Here is a 16,617-nt window from a genome sequence, read left to right as displayed (position 1 = left end):
TGATGCGGGGGGGGGTCTAGTCATCGCAAGGTAAGGGAGGAGGGTGCCAGGATGCCTAGCCTAAATGAGGTGACCCTGGCTATGGCATTTGTGGTCTACAGTGTCTAGGTAGACAGTCAATAAGTCAACACCAAAAGGTGGGCTTGCAATAGATCAACACAGACAAAAGGTCGACATACAGTAGTAGAAAATTGACAAAAGTTCATTGTGAAGCTGGTCGACACTGGCAAAAGGTCGACGCAAGTAAATTGTTGCCATGACAGTGGTTGACACATGAAAAGGTCAGCATGGCTTTTTATACTTTACCATCCACGTGGACAGTAAAGTGTGGTGAGTGAAACGCCAGCAAAGTGAGGCACCAGGCCCCAAGCACGGAGAGCGTACTCGCTACACTAATTGGGGGTCCATGTCGACAGGTGCTGACATTGATACAAAAAATCTGTAAAAACCTAGTCGACCTTTTCCACGTTGACTTTTTGCTTGTGTCGATCCTTTGACCATGTCAACCTATTGCATCTCGACCCCTTGACTGTGTCGACCTAGTGCAGTGAAGGCTGACCTTGACACTCCAGATGTTGTTGAACTAAACATCCCAGCATGCCCTGTTAAAGTTTTGCTATTTGGCCATGCTAAAACTGATGCAGGGGATGCTGGGATGTGTAGTTCTACAACAGCTGGAGTGTCAAGGTTAGCCATCACTGCCTTAGTGCATGTAGACCTTCTTTCTGTCAGGAACAGGGGGGGGAGGGGGGGGGCATTGGCTTAACTAGCTTTTCTGCGCCCCCCTCCCCGAATATTTTTTTACCGCCCCCCCCCCCCCCCCCCCCCCCCCCATGCCCATACCTGCCCAGCCACATCTCCTGTCACAGTCCCGTCTCTCCCGGCGCGCCGGCTCCTGCTGCTATAATGAAAAGGGACTCTTAGAAAATGGCTGCCCCCATACTGCAGACAGAAAAAGCCATTTTCTAAGTGTCCGTTTTTATTATAGAAGCAGGAGCCAGCGCTGGGAGAGACGGGACTGTGCCGGCACGCAGGGAGGTACCAGCAGACAGCGGCGAGTAACTATAGCCCCGCAGACCCCCGGCACCCAAACTTTCTCTGCACCTCCCCGCAAGCGCGGGGGCTGCGGAGCTATAGTTACGCCACTGGGGGGGGGGGGGGGGAGGGGGGGGAGGGGGGGGAGGGGTTGGGGAGTCAGGACTGGCTGCTGCCCTTGAGTGGTAAGTATTGGACAAAACTGCCCTGGTAGGTTTGTCCTGTCCCAGCAAATCCCACCACTCAAGAGGTTAATAGGATGAAAGATTCACAAAGAGAGAGGCTTGGTAAGAAATCTCCAGTTTTTTTAAAGCGGTCAATCATTTACACTGCAAAATCAATGGGTTTGCAGTGTAAATGATTGCAATTTAAAAAAATAAAAAAGTGGAGATTTCTTACTAAAACTCTCACTTTCTGAATCCTTATCTTATACTATTACATTTCTCCCAGTATGCCCCCACTTCCTAGCTGCACAGAACTGTCTGCATGTCCTAGCAGCAGCACTGTATGTCCCAGCAGCTGCAGCAGCACTGTAAGTCCCAGTAAAAGCACTACATGTCCCGGCATCCCTGATCCCTCCTCCTCCAGCTGGTGACACATCACCCAAAACACCGGGAGAAGCTCCACCTTTTCGATTCCAAAAGGAGAACTACATTTCCCGGCATCCTCTACGGCGCGCCACCAATCACATCGCAGACCGGCCAGCTGGAAGCGCTATGATTGGTGGCGAGAAACATCCGGGCTCTGTAAAAGGAAGTAAGTGACGTTTTGTGCTCAGGCTGGAGCCGGAGGAGCAGGATGGCAGCGGCGCAGGGAGGTGGGTTACTAGGGGTGCTGGGGCTAGTGGGGTACGTGCTGTGACGGGGTGGCAGAGCTGAAACAGTTGATATGTTCGGGTGTTACTCGCTGGCAGGGTTGTGTGTTACTCTCGTAGCGTCTTGTGTCCTTATTACATGTCTCTCATATCCAGCAACGCACCCTCATATATCACCTCTATGCAGGAGGGAAGCCATGTACTGTTCTATCCACTGCACCCTAGGGCCTTCTCCCCAATGTCCATATCCCCCCCCCCCCCCCATGTCCTGCCAAATAGTCCCTCATACCACTCTCCCCAGTGTCTATACCCCCCCCCCCCCATTCCTGCCAGTGGTCCCCACGAGGTATACCTTCCCCGTCGTGCCAGGTGGTCCCCACGAGGTATACCTTCCCCGTCGTGCCAGGTGGTCCCCACGAGGTATACCTTCCCCGTCGTGCCAGGTGGTCCCCATGATGTATACCTTCCCCGTTGTGCCAGGTGGTCCCCATGAGGTATACTGCCCTCGTCGTGCCAGGTGGTCCCCACGAGGTATACTGCCCCCGTCGTGCCAGGTGGTCCCCACGAGGTATACTGCCCCCGTCGTGCCAGGTGGTCCCCACGAGGTATACTGCCCCCGTCGTGCCAGGTGGTCCCCACGAGGTATACTGCCCCCGTCGTGCCAGGTGGTCCCCACGAGGTATACTGCCCCCGTCGTGCCAGGTGGTCCCCACGAGGTATACTGCCCCTGTCGTGCCAGGTGGTCCCCACGAGGTATACTGCCCCCGTCGTGCCAGGTGGTCCCCACGAGGTATACTGCCCCCGTCGTGCCAGGTGGTCCCCACGAGGTATACTGCCCCCGTCGTGCCAGGTGGTCCCCACGAGGTATACTGCCCTTGTCGTGCCAGGTGGTCCCCATGAGGTATACTGCCCCCGTCGTGCCAGGTGGTCCCCATGAGGTATACTGCCCCCGTCGTGCCAGGTGGTCCCCACGAGGTATACTGCCCCTGTCGTGCCAGGTGGTCCCCACGACATATACTGCTATTGTTATGGTAGCTGCTGCTGAGGATCTCTAGCGTTGTGCTAGGTGCTCCCCCAGGTTCTATACTACTTTATTTTCAGTATAACTTCCCCCCCCCAATATTCATGCTACTTCTCTATCCTTCTAGCTGCTCACAATCTGTATTACCACCTCCTGCTAGCTGCTCCTCCGTATCTACAGTCCCTTCTCCTGCTAACTGCTCCCCAATACCCAGTCTGCCCTTTGTCCTGATAACTGCCCAGAATGCTGCTTTCATACTGACCATGATCTACATAGGCCTGTCCAACCTTTAAAAAAAAAAAAAAAAACCCTATCAAAAGGCTGGCCGCGGATTGGCTGAGAGAACTGTCAGCCAATCGGCTGGCCAGTCTTTTGAAAATGTTTTTTTTAAATTCTGTCGCTGCCCGCTCAGCCCCTCACCACCGCCTGCACATTGGTGTGTGCCAGCAGTGCTTCACTGCTGGCACACACCTACAGAATTGGACACCATACATAATGGGTGCTAAAAAGCACCCGCAATGTGCTGCTTATGGGTCCAATCCAATAGACTTTTATGTGCAGGAGGTTTAATCTGTAGGATCTGATGTGCTCGGGAGCCGGCATCAGATCAGATGTGCTGTCAAACATATGCAATTTGGTCCAATTTATCAGCCCGGAATTGGGCAAAATCACACTAGTGTATGGGCACCTTAACATACTTTGGGAGTTATTCTGGTTGATACGCAAGGCTGCAAATTCGCAGCCTTGCGAGTCCACCCAACCCCGCCTTGCGAATGGTGGCCTTGCCACCACCATTTCGCAGTGTGTGTTTGCACGCACTGGCTGTGAATGGATGTTTTACATAAAAATCCATACGCAGCCTGCAGAGGAACACCCACATCATTTGATGGTTGCGAAAGGCGCACGCACATCTAAGTTTGCTCAGAGAAACCTTAGATATGAGTGTCCACTCTGAGGGAAGTGGGCGGGCAGCTGACATCCGGAAATGTCAGCTGCCGCACCCACGTCATAGGCCCATTAGCAAACTATGAAATGTTGAGTGTTCCCATATGCAAATAGAGCGGACCTTCCACCCCCCACCCCGCCCGCGCACTTGTGCGAAATCTGTTCACCCAGTGTGTGCACATGCGCAGAAATGACCCTGCGCATATGCTCACCATCGATGCCCTTGCGAAGATTCTGTTCCATGCGAACAGACCAGAATAAGGGCCCTTATGTCCTGCTGGTGTCTTGGTCACCATCTCTATCCTAGCTCATACATTCCAGTGCCTTCCCAGCTCTTATCTGCAACTTGTGCCCCCATCCTAGCAGTTCCGTGTACTACGACCACAAACCTTTTCTATCTGCACTTTGGTCATTTTGACACCACAACATTCTAGCACCACTACTGTACTGATTGTGTTTCATGCCCGCGGTGGCCTTGTTCCTCGCACCAAGCTTTGCCTAAACTTGGACATAGAGGGCTTCTGTGATTTTAAAAAGTCTAAGCTCCAGCTAACATTCCAGTGGGAAGTACAGGTTATTCTAGCTTGCCTGTCAAACTGTCTGCGGGTAGCCATTTTGGCTGATTGAACACCATAGTCTTAAGGCCCATACACACGGGGCGATTTCAGCCCAATTTCAAAGCAATCTGAACAGATTGCTTAGAAATTTGGGCACGGATCGCTATGTGTATGCCCTGGGTGGTCCCGCGGGTCGCCAGTGCTCTCACAAGAGAACACTGGTCAGTACACATCGCTGGTACATAGCATGTGTCACCGATGTGTGCTATACTACATTGCTCACTGTGGGGGGTGTGTGTGTCTTTAATTGTGCTTTTAATAGCATTTCTATTTATTGGTGGTCATTCTAAAGCTGATGAACTTGCGTGAAGAATTGTTTTGCAATGAGCTGCTTGTACATTGAAGTGTAGAGGTGGCCATACACACGCAGATCTGTCTGGTTGGAACAAAATCCTGGTTATGGATGAGAGCAAATGACAGTTGACCATTTGCATGGAAATGCTGGAAAACTGACAAACTGTCACTCATCCATAACCATGTTTTTGTTCCAACCAGCCAGATCTGAAGATAAATCTTACTAGTGTATGGGCACCTTAAGTGTTTCTTAATTATCTTTGTTTTTCTGTTTTAGAAGTAGCCAAGTTTTTACCAATGCAAAATGGGATTTCCTCGACCAGTCCAGTTAGCAGTGGGATGGACCCTTACCATGCCTGCAGTATCCTCCAGCAGCTGAAAGCAATGTACGATGAATGCAAGCTGACAGACATTGTTGTAGAGGTGGATCATGGAGAACACTTTTCTTGTCACCGGAACATTCTTGCAGCAATCAGTCCATACTTCAGGTATTGTATGCGCTCTCCTACTCTACTTAGAGGTTTTTGAATGTCAGACTGGGGCATGAATTGATTACCAGGACAGTGCTGTGGTAAGCGACCATGCCTAAGGGGTGTGGCCAGCCATTACGGAAGACATACAGCGCATCCAGAAAGTATTCACTGCAAGTTACTTTTTCCACCTATTGTTAGGCTACAGCTGCATTCCAAAAGTCATTTTTTCCTTTGACCTCAAATTGGGGTGACTGTGTACATCTTTCAGCAGGACAACGACCCTAAGGCCGGTTTCACACACTCCGGCTCCTGCCAGACGGTGAAATCCGGCGCGGCAAGGGAGCCGTGCCGCATACAGTAGATTATCATGGTGGGGATGGCCACAGCCCGGCAGCCGTGCCTTCCAGTGGCGGGATCCGGCTGCAACCGTGCGGCCGGGCTGTGGCCGTCCCGTGTGAATGGACACAATAGTGTCCATTCACAACTAATGTGTGCGGCACGGCTCCCTGGCCATGCGGGATTTCGCCGTCCGGCAGGAGCCGGAGTGTGTGAAACCGGCCTAAGAACACAGCTAAAATGTCTGAGATGCTTCAGGGCAACTCTGGATGGGGATTAAGTTCCAGCCATTTAGCTCCTTACTGCCATGTTACAGGTTGTGTTTGAAAAATGACAGGAGCTTTTTGGTTGGTACTTTATCTCCGTCATTATTATTATTATTATTATTATTATTATTATTATATATATTTTTTTTATTTATTATTATTGTCCAAGACCATATCATAAAGGTACGTAGTATCCCAACTTCTTTTGACTAATGTTGGCTGATTCACATTTACATTGAGTACACTTCCAATCCCATGCCTACTGTCTAGATCAGGGGTAGCCAACTCCAGTCCTCGAGAGCTACCAACAGTTAACATTTTCTATGTCTCCTCACAGAATCAAACGTGAAGTAATTTATCTCCACCTGTGGATAGTTTACAATGTATCAGTCAGTAATGAGTGCACCTGTGTACCTGCAAGGTGAGCAGGAGAACGTAACCTGTTGGTAGCTCTCGGACTGGAGTTGGCTACCCCTGGTCTAGATTATATGCTTGCAATCAAGGCCTTCCTACCGTTTTGTTTTAAACTACCCAGTTTGTTTTACAACTGTTTCCAAATGTAAAGCGTCACAGAATTTGCTGCACTAGTTAATACTATTAACATGCAGGCAATCTTCAGCTTACATTATGTTGCTGTCATTCTTGCTCCTTCTGTGGTCTATCCTGACCTTGTATCTCATGTATTGTTACCTCCCTGCGCCATCTGTTTTGTCTCCTGTCTGTTCCCAGACCACCCCTGCTCCGGTTTTCTGTCCTGCTCCCCCTCCCTATAGTTGATTGGCTCCTTTCCCCTACTACTTGTCATATTTCTACAGAGAAGCAGAAGGTTTGTGGTCTGTGCTGCTAGGTCTAAAGCTGGTCTGACTTGGCCACTTTTCACCTAATTTCCTACAGATCAGGCCAAGAAATCTGATAAAAAGTGGCCAAGTCACAGCTGTTTGACGTAATCCGATGTGCAGTCCCGTGCGCATCGGATCCGAGTCCTAGGTCGAATCTGCTTGTATGTCCGACTCAGACAGCCTCCCTTCAGTGGGGAATAGGATCGCATGCGATCTTGGTGGCTCAGGAACAGCTGCGACTTCTCCAGGGCAGAAGTCGCAGTGGTACTTTATATACTGTTTGTCTCTTACAAGGGATAGACGAGAGGCAGGCAGCAGCCAAGTGTGCAAGTCAATGGACTGCCACGCTCACTCCTTACTGGTACTTACCTGGAGGGTCACACATTAGTGATAAGGTGACTGTAATATAACAAAAGCTACAGCCAAACTGTGCACTACCCATGCTGTATTGCGCTTCTTTGTTAGGAATTGCATATTGTAACCGTTGTGATCTGTTCTCTTGCTCCACAGATCTATGTTCACTAGCGGCCTTACAGAGAGCACACAGAAAGAAGTGCGTTTAGTAGGGATAGAAGCAGAGTCCATGCAGCTTGTACTGAACTATGCATACACCTCCAGAGTGCAGCTGACGGAGACCAACGTCCAAGCTTTGTTCACGGCAGCTAGCATCTTCCAGATCCCTCCCCTCCAGGACCAGTGTGCCCAGTACATGATCAGCCGGCTGGACCCTCAGAACTGTATAGGCGTCTTTATCTTTGCAGATCACTACGATCACCAGGAACTTAAGGACCGCTCTCAAGAATATATCCGGAAAAAGTTCCTGCACGTCGCCAAAGAGCAGGAGTTTCTGCACCTGAAGAAGGACCAGCTCATAAGTATACTGGACAGTGACGACCTGGATGTGGAGAAGGAAGAGCACGTCTACAACAGCATCATCTGTTGGTTCGAACACGACAAAGCCGAAAGGGAAACGGACCTTCCAGAGATATTTGCCAAATGCATCCGTATGCCCCTGATGGGGGAGGAATTTGTGGAGAACATTCCTCCCATCTTCGCTCGGGCTTTGCCTAAAGACCACACACAAAAGGGAAAGATTAGTGCCAATAACTGTAATCAGCGCCTCGGCATGACCGCCTTGGAAATGATTATCTGCTTCGAAGCCGCCAACAAGCACTCAGGGAAGAAGCAAACTGTGCCTTGTCTGGATACACTATCAGGAAAAGTGTATAAACTATGCAAACCCCCTGGGGACTTGCGAGAAGTCGGGATTCTTGTGACGCCGGATAACGAACTCTACATTGCCGGCGGCTACAAGCCGAGTAACAGTGACTTGTGCATAGACCACAAAGCCGAGAGCGACTTCTGGGCATACGACCATTCGAACAATAGGTGGCTTGCAAAAGCGCCTCTGCTCAGGGCACGGATAGGTTGCAAACTAGTTCACTGCTGTGGTAAGCAATATGCAATAGGAGGACGTGTTTACGAGGGCGACGGACGTAATCCGCTCAAATCCGTTGAGTGCTATGACGCTAGGGACAACCGTTGGACGGCTGTGAGTTTAATGCCTGTGGAAATGGAGTTTCATAGCGCTGTAGAATATAAGGACAAGATATACGTCCTCCAGGGTAAGATCTGTTGGTAAATGTAGAATTGGTGGTGGTCATGCTCAACCGTCTGTCAAAATACAGCTGGTATTATTTTAAGAAAACTGGCAGTTTTCCAGCAGGATATGTTGGGGGTTTATTTAGACCTGATTTACGTGTCTGTGAATTTGCAGGCCGGATTGATAATCGATACACTGCGCATGCTCGCAGCAATCCTGTTTTTAAAAAAAATAAATAAAATATATATATATATATCACATATATCACTGCCCGTATGTGAGGTGATTGAAAGGTAGCCAGCTGGTGTTTGTCACCCGGCTGTTTTGGTCCCGCTCACCCTGACATCTATTGCACCGGCCGGGATACGGTCACTAGGTCGACACAAGCATTAGGTCGACATGTATTTCATGCCTTACCATCCACTAGGGCGTGGTGGGAGAATAAAATAGCGTGCCGGGCGTAGCGAGGCACCATGCCCGAGGGGATGCGGTGCACTTTAAACTGTGTCCATGTCGACTGTGTTGACATTCAAGTGAAAAACCCCATGTCAACCTTTTCACTGTCGACCTAGACCCATGTCGACCTAATGGCTGTCGACCATCATGCTGTAGACCAAATGATCCCAACCTGCAAGGAAAAAAGGCTGAAGCCCAGAGCTATCCGCAGCACCCCTGGGCTGTGACTAGGGGAGTCATTCTGGTTGGTTCACTGCTTAGTGAGCCTTCTAACTTGCGAATACCCTCCCCCGCCACACTCTGAACATCAACGCTGCTTTGCGAATGGATATTTTGACAGCCATTCGCGGGGTAACATATGGGGGCAAAATCATTGGATGGTTGCCGACCGTCTAATAATTTTTCCCATTCTCGCAAATCTACTGTAAGTCGGTCTGGGCTACACTTCATTGTCCATTTCGACTCAAAAAAAGTGAAAAACCCCATGTCGACCTTTTGACTGTCGACCTAACGCTTGTGTCGCCTTTCCCGTTATGTCAACCTTAATGCATGTCGACCTAGTGGTGTTGAGCCGTACTCAATCGGCGGAGTAGGTCCTGGGCTATGCACACACTGGAAATATCATTTGATGGTGAGTTCCGAATAGGTTTGCAGGTCTGGCTAAATGGCGATTTACCTAATCGCGGGGCTCTGCAAATTATCAGCTGTGCAATCCGATCTGAATAACCCCCAATGTGTGACAATCCAGGGACCCACAAGATATGGGCTGAGGGCTGGAAAACCTGAGAGGTTCTTCTTGAATGTGATCATGAATCAGCCTCCGCTACAGGTGTGTCCTTATACACTGATCGTTTTTGCATCCTAGTGCACAAGCCCCAAAGAGCGACTTTTGGTCTTATTTCTGAATTTCGCATCCTATACACATAATGGTTGCATCTATATTCTCTTATGGTGTCCCTTGCAGTTAGGATCAGTGTTTGGTTGCTCTTGCCTCTGTGCACAGCAGCTGCATGCGGTGCCATTGTCCAGGGCGGTCATGCATTGTAGGTTTGATGCAGATAAGAAGCGTTACTTATACAAGAGTGTAGCAGGACACCTGGTGCTGCTTACAGACCATGGGCAACCAAACATGGCCGTACAACATAAAGACAGGTATATGGGGCTTGGCGACTGCAAAATAACCAGGTAGGTACTTGTTACGGCTTATCAAATTCCAGGGTGAGATTTAATGGTAATAAAAATTTTGACTATTTAATGAGATGCAAATTTGTGCCCAAAAAAAATGCGATATGGTGCAAATTTTAGTCATGAAAATGAGCGATTTTGGAGACGTGGTAATATGCGTTTTTGTGTTGCAAAAAAAAAAAAAAAAACCCCAGGCTCAAAGCCGGCCCTGATTAAAAAAAAAAAAAAAAAAAAAAATCATGGGCCAAATGAAAGTCTCCCTTGAAATTAGTTTTTTTTTTTTAAACCAGCATCAGGCTCAAGGGCCGGGCCTGGTAGGGGTCCCCCGTATTTTGCACATTTCAAAAAGCCAACAGGGTAATGTCACAGCCGGAGGAAACTTATTACGCAAGTTCCCCCGGCCAAAGCATTCAGCCCTGTGGCTGGTCAGTCCCGGCAGGGACCCTGGAGGATTGGGGACCCCCAATAAAGGGGTGATCTCTGCCCATGCTGAAGCCCGGGGCTGTCCTCAATGCCCCTTGGATGGTTGGCATCGGGCTGATAAATGGTTAAAAGTAGAATACACTACTGTGTATTGTTGAACTACAAGTCCCAGCATGTGGGGCAGTAAAGGCCCAATGGAACATGTAGTTCCACACCAGTACAAATGGTGAATTCAAAACACACACATACACACAATAAGAGTATAACTATATTACACATTGAGCCCATTCATACAGATACTTACCTACCTTGAGATAGATAGATAGATAGATAGATAGATCTATCTATCTATCTATCTATCTAATGGGGGGGGGGGGGGGGGGGTTGTTCTGGACAATTTAACAGTCATAAATGGCTGAGTTATTCTAACTGCAAAGCTCCAGCACAGAATTACTTTCCGATCACAATTTGGGGTGTCTTTCCTGTATTTCCAACTAGCATCTAGTGTGTGTGTGTGTGTGTGTGTGTGTGTGTGTGTGTGTGACCAGGAGCTTTGGGGAAGGGGATTCATATGTAAGTAGGTGAGAGGTACATATACAAGACACATGATTCTGTGTGGAAAGAGCTCCCAAAGGAATGTTCAGGGTAAGAAAAACCTTTAACACTTGACATGTGACGTCACTTACAAGCGGGAGCTTTAGAAACCGTAGTGCATCTGCCCTCCCACAGGCTCCTGATAGTTACAAGTAGTTTCTATTGCTGAAAAATGGCTCGGTTGTGAATACACTGGTTTTATTGAGCCTTAATAGTGAGACTTAATAGTGAGACTGCATTACTCAAGCAAATATTTTTAGATTTGAATTATTGATTTAATTGGACATAGGCTGGGCATATACACCTCCTTCTTCTGCGGCATTTCCCCTCCCCACGTTATGACCAACTGGCTATCCTCCCATCAGTATCCACACACTCTTAAACTTGTGTACCCCCCACCCCCCTCAAACCTCCACACATTTTACTAGACTGAATGCTCCACAAGAATGTTGCACTTATGTATGAAAGTATTTCTGTTTACTATATTATAAAAACAATTGACTATCCTAGGCGGAGAGCTTCCTAGTGCGATAATTAACAAAACAAAAATTTGAAATTGATGTGTATCTTTTTGGTTCAGTTATGTGGTGGCGAATGTGGCTGCACTAATGTTTGTCCACGTACTATACTTACAACAAGAGCAGCAAGCACTTAAGATAGGAAACATTGGAGGGGATGGAGAGTGTGCGTGGGTTTTGTAGTATAGGAAAGAAAAAGGAGGGGAAACAGAGTGACTGAAGCTCCATTGAGGCATACACCAGGGAAGCCCACACACAGTAGGTAGACGAGGCACACAAAAAGTTAGAGATGGGCGATTTAATACAAATTTGGAGATGGACAACTGAAGGAGTAGACAGGATGGGTAAGGAGTGGAGGGCTGGATTGGGTAACTTGGGTTTTAAATTTTAAGAACCTGACCCTTTTATAGAGAGTGGGATGATTGTCCTGTCTGATCGTTCTTAGTGTCTCATCACTGGTCCAGTTCCTAATGTAACAAAGACCTGTAACAGACCCTCATCGCACTGGTCCCCGTTTATCTTATTTTTATGAAACCTCTACTCATTTGAGTTTTGAGTAATTCTATGGAAACCGGTCAAATTAAGTAATAATGTGTCTAATTATTAAACTCTAACTCCTATTTCAAATTATGTTCAATTTTCATAATCCAAGGTTCTTACATCTCTGTCCTTTTGAAACTAAATCTTTGTACTTTCCACACAGGAGAAATCTTTCTATGCTACGATCCCGTGAAAGATTACTGGTGTTACTTGACACCCATGACTGTACCGAGAGTTCAAGGGATGGCAGCCGTGTACAAAGATTCCATCTACTATGTAGCTGGAACGCTGGGCAAACATCGCGTGCTTACTGTTGAGGCTTATGACGTGGAACAGAACCGGTGGACTAAAAAGAAAGATCTTCCATGTGAACCGTCTTCAAACCCATACATCAAACTCTTGGTGCTGAAGGGTAAACTCCACTTATTCGTTCGCGCCACCCAAGTCAGCGTGGAAGAGTTCGTTTTCCGAACCAGCCGCAAGAATTGTCTTTACCACTACGACGAGGTGTCCGACAGCTGGAACAAAGTCTACGAATCTCCAGAGAGGCTGTGGGACCTGGGCCGCCACTTTGAGTGTGCCGTGGCCAAACTCTATCCTCAGTGTCTTCAGAAAGTCTTGTAGACTGTAGAAATATTGGCAGCTTTATGTCGGTGGGAAGAAAAAAATTTAAAACTGAAAAACCAACTATTTGTCAGTATTTAATGTTTGTTATAAAAAAAATAAGAAAATAGGGGACATCTTCCTGTACTCGTGGACTGGTGCTTTCATAGTTGCCGTAATAAGATTGTGTAAGGGTGCGGCTAGTTTAAGTTTCTCACCACTGTTTCAGTGAAACCTGAGTTTACAAAGTGCAATTATCAGCATTATTTTCATAGTGTACATTGAATCATGCCATTCTGTCGTTTTTTTTTTTTTTTTTGTAGGAATTGTTTAAAGTAATTTATTGATTTGCTCTAGCAAAATTGTTATCTATGCATTGTAGTTGGCGAATCCACGATGGGAAAAGAATCTGCAGACACCAAGGGTTCTTGATCGTGTTGGGACTTTTGAAACCTACTTTATATTGTATGGGGCAGTCTTACTTGATTTTACTCTAGCAGTTTTTGTTTTTTTGTTCTTATTCTATTTAAGATGTGTATGATATGACTTTTTTTTTTTTTTTTTTGAAGCCCCTTTTCAACTTTGCTCAGCTGCCCCCTGTAGTTTTTTTGCTCTTGCATGAATGCAGTCAATGCTGGTTTTCTAAATCCTATTTAATAGAAAAATCTCACGTGATGCAGACATTTTAAACTATGTCCAAGCGGTACTGCATCTTAAGTTTGAAGACTTAATACGGGTAAAATCTGTGGCAATATCACTAGGCTTTACATTTTATTTTCTTTATTACTATAAAACACTAGATATTGAAACATCTACTCCCACCCCGCAAGATCCACATACTTCAATCTCCTCCCATTGTCTCAGAACTTACAATACACTTTCTCTAGTGCTTTTTGTTCCAGGCTGACCAACCCCCCCCCCCCCTTCAGTATGGCTTTCAGTTCCATAGATTACTTACTGTATGCCTACATTTAAACTGTTGGAAAAGCACATGTTAGAGCAGGCTATCGTTTGGTCACATGCTTTAATTCTGTATTTCATTGGTGCTATTATTATTATTATTTTTTATCTAAATAGAGCACAAACTAACTTCAAGCTCTACTAAAATAACTTTTTTTTATTTTTTATTAAAATTTAAGAAGTCCACAATAGCTTTGACATTGTATGAACGTGTAAGTGTATGTAGGAACACGTTGAGCGTGAAGCAGTCCTTTTAAAGCTTGGGTTTGATGTGATCTAGATTTACACTATTCTAGGAATGTGTGGAAGAAAGTCTCTAAAGCTGTAGGTGTTTGGTTGGGCAGCCTTGCTAAAGAGGTTGACGTAGACTTGATCCCAAAAGCTGTCTTTGTAGTCGGTGTAAAAGAGGTGTCCTTTAATGTCACTATTCTATATAGCTTGGTGCTAAATTAGGCGTTTGGAAAAGTGTTCACAGTTGCAGTAAAAAGCCCATAATACTTTTCATGGGCCTGTCCGGTTCCAGATTATTTAAACAAGAAGCTACTGCAGAAGACCTTGTGACGCCACAATTCGGCATACTGTACCTCTAAAACTACTTCTACAGGAAGTTCTGTTTGGTGCTTCATAAAGGCATTCGTCTTAAAGATTATCTAGCCACGCTGAAACGGCTGTCTAGGGTTTTTCTTCTAGGCTTGTGGCGTTGCCCCAACACCAAATCCTTTTCCTACAAATTGTCCCACCTGCCTCCTCCTTAAAGCATCCTGGAAGTTCATATTTAATAGCTGCAAGAGTCAACTTCTGCACTCGCTTGCATTGGTGGCCATATTGAACGCATCTGGTTATTGGATTGTTGCTCTCTGAGAACTCCGCTGAATGGATCTAATCATTGCTTGTAGTGAGAGTTCAATGGTTTCTATCCTCTGGAACATTCAAGCTGAGGTCAATAAATGTATGCTAACGGATCATCCATTGGGCTCCCCTATTCCTTTGGCGGATTATGGGTGAAGCTACTGGTTCTAAGTTTTCCTTTTTATGTGTGGTTATTGCTTTATAAAATGTCTTTAACTGGAATTGGGATACCTGCTATACTGGAGGCTTATTAAATTTTTTATTTTTTTTATTTCTCCAGTATTAGGCGTCTCTACCTTCCAAGTGTCGTAATAGGGTGTGCTGTGTCTGCAGGGTGGGTGGGGTTCTTGTAACGGCTATCTGCTTTTGTTATGGATCATACCCACTGGTTGCATCGTTTACCTAACTCTTCTATTTAGACACATTAGTTGGCAAGTTTGGTTCTAAAACACCAGTGTGTATGTGACCATCTAAGTGTGTGTGATGGAGATATATCACACACTGTATAATCGCCTAGTTTTTTGCACAAAACCATACTGTGAAAGAGCTTTGACAATTCTCATACCTCATCCTTTCTCTTCTGAACGTTGTGTGCTGCATAAGAAGCTGCTGGCGCTCCTCCCCTCGTCTCTTGGCCACATGATTCCGCCATTCTCCGAGATAAGTGGTTCCCAACTCTGCACCTCCTACAGGTTACGTTTTCCAGGTCACTTGTGGGTTTTGTTTTATCTAAATGACCGTTGGTGACACAGTGTACCGGGTGGGTGACTTGGAAAACCTGAACTGTTCCAACCTTGGCCCTCAAGTACCCCCTATCATAGACTGAATGCTTTTGGGATGTGGTGTTTTGCGACCTTCCTACACATTGTGTAGGTTTTGAATCTCTCGCTTCTGGACAATCTTCTGTTCGCTGGCATCTCTCTCCAGTCCATACGCTGTTGCCAATAGTACTTGAATTCTGGGGTGCATCATATGATTTGAGCTACTTCCTGAGTGTGTTTATTTTTCACTTTATACAGATACATTATTTTATTTTTGAGCCTCAACTTTGCTTTAATTTAGTTGTTAACCACCAGTTATTTTTTTTAAAAGTTTTGGTTTGCATAAACAAAGTGATGTCCTATGTATGTGATTGGGTGTATATAAAGCATAGATAAATAATAATAAAAAAAGTTCAGAAAACAACTTGCATTTGTAGAGCACCGTTACAGGTTGTTCTTCTTCCTCAAACTCCGCCCCGACTAATCTGGTGGAATGGGTAACTGCCAACTTTGCAATAATGTCTCCACTTGATGGCCCATGAACAATACACTGAATGCCATTTTAAAAGGAATATGTTGTTGGATGAATGAATGGATGTTTACGCACCAATTTAAATTTGTCTCCAAGTCTTCCTGCAATTACTTACCCATCTCCCAGTTGTAGAACTGGGTGTTTTGTAGTAGGTCTTCCAACTGCAGTAAATAAGCATGCATTGTTACCCGGAGGGGACAGGAGGGCAATATGTATTTTACTGTACTTTCTATTCCCTTTTTTTTTTTTTTTTTTTTTTTTCGCCGACAAAAAAAAAAAACACCCACCTTCTTATTGTTTTTATGAAAGCTTTTAGCTGTGATCTCAAAGAAAGACATTCCCCATATCCCTGCTAAATTCTGTTTCATCCAAAATTTCTACCTAAAATATATATTAATATAATTTTTTTTTTGTCCTTTTTACTTTGAACAACTTGTGTGTGTAATGTTCTGTGCTCAGGTATGTAGGGGTGTACTGTAGTGCAGTTACAGCAAATATTGAGAGGTGGTTTTTGGTGGGGTGGCCGTTGGCAATTAAGGTTTATTTTAGTATTCTGACATCTTGCACACAGCATTTTATGTGATGTTCCTTTTCTGAAAATAAATTGTTTTAACATTTTATACTTGTGGTTTTTTTTTACTATTTAAATAAGTTGAAGCAGTAGTGTATGATTGCTGGCGAATCGGCAGACTGTCTCCGCTGGCGATCCGCCAGCAGCGAGGTGCTCCATCTGACAGACGTGCGTCTCAGTTTCCGGGCGACGGGAACCTGTCCGTCTCCACTTCAGGGAGACGGACAGGTTTGGGGGGGTGCGGGGAGGCGGTGGGGCCCCGGGTGACAGCCGTCGGAAGGGGACGCGCGCGTCCCCTTTCGCAAATACAGGTGGGGGATGGCGGCTGGTGATTCTGCCGCCATCCCCTGCAAAGACCAGCCCGGCTCCATCTGTAACAATG

General features: G+C 46.2%; 1 protein-coding gene across 1 annotated transcript; it reads left to right on the top strand.

Moving 5' to 3' along the window:
* Positions 1-1,762: 1,762 nt before the first annotated feature.
* Positions 1,763-16,284, top strand: KBTBD8 (kelch repeat and BTB domain containing 8). Its single transcript, XM_083156027.1, has 4 exons — positions 1,763-1,852; positions 5,004-5,214; positions 7,151-8,265; positions 12,123-16,284. Exons 1-4 carry the CDS (start codon positions 1,834-1,836, stop codon positions 12,581-12,583), a joined length of 1,806 nt encoding a protein of 601 aa, XP_083012153.1. The 5' UTR covers positions 1,763-1,833; the 3' UTR covers positions 12,584-16,284.
* Positions 16,285-16,617: the final 333 nt, after the last annotated feature.

Source organism: Crinia signifera, chromosome 8, assembly GCF_055691185.1.
Source record: "Crinia signifera chromosome 8, ASM5569118v1, whole genome shotgun sequence".
Lineage (NCBI taxonomy): Eukaryota > Metazoa > Chordata > Amphibia > Anura > Myobatrachidae > Crinia > Crinia signifera.
The sequence above is the reverse complement of the archived record's forward strand: the minus strand, read 5'-3'. Positions and strand labels throughout refer to the sequence as shown.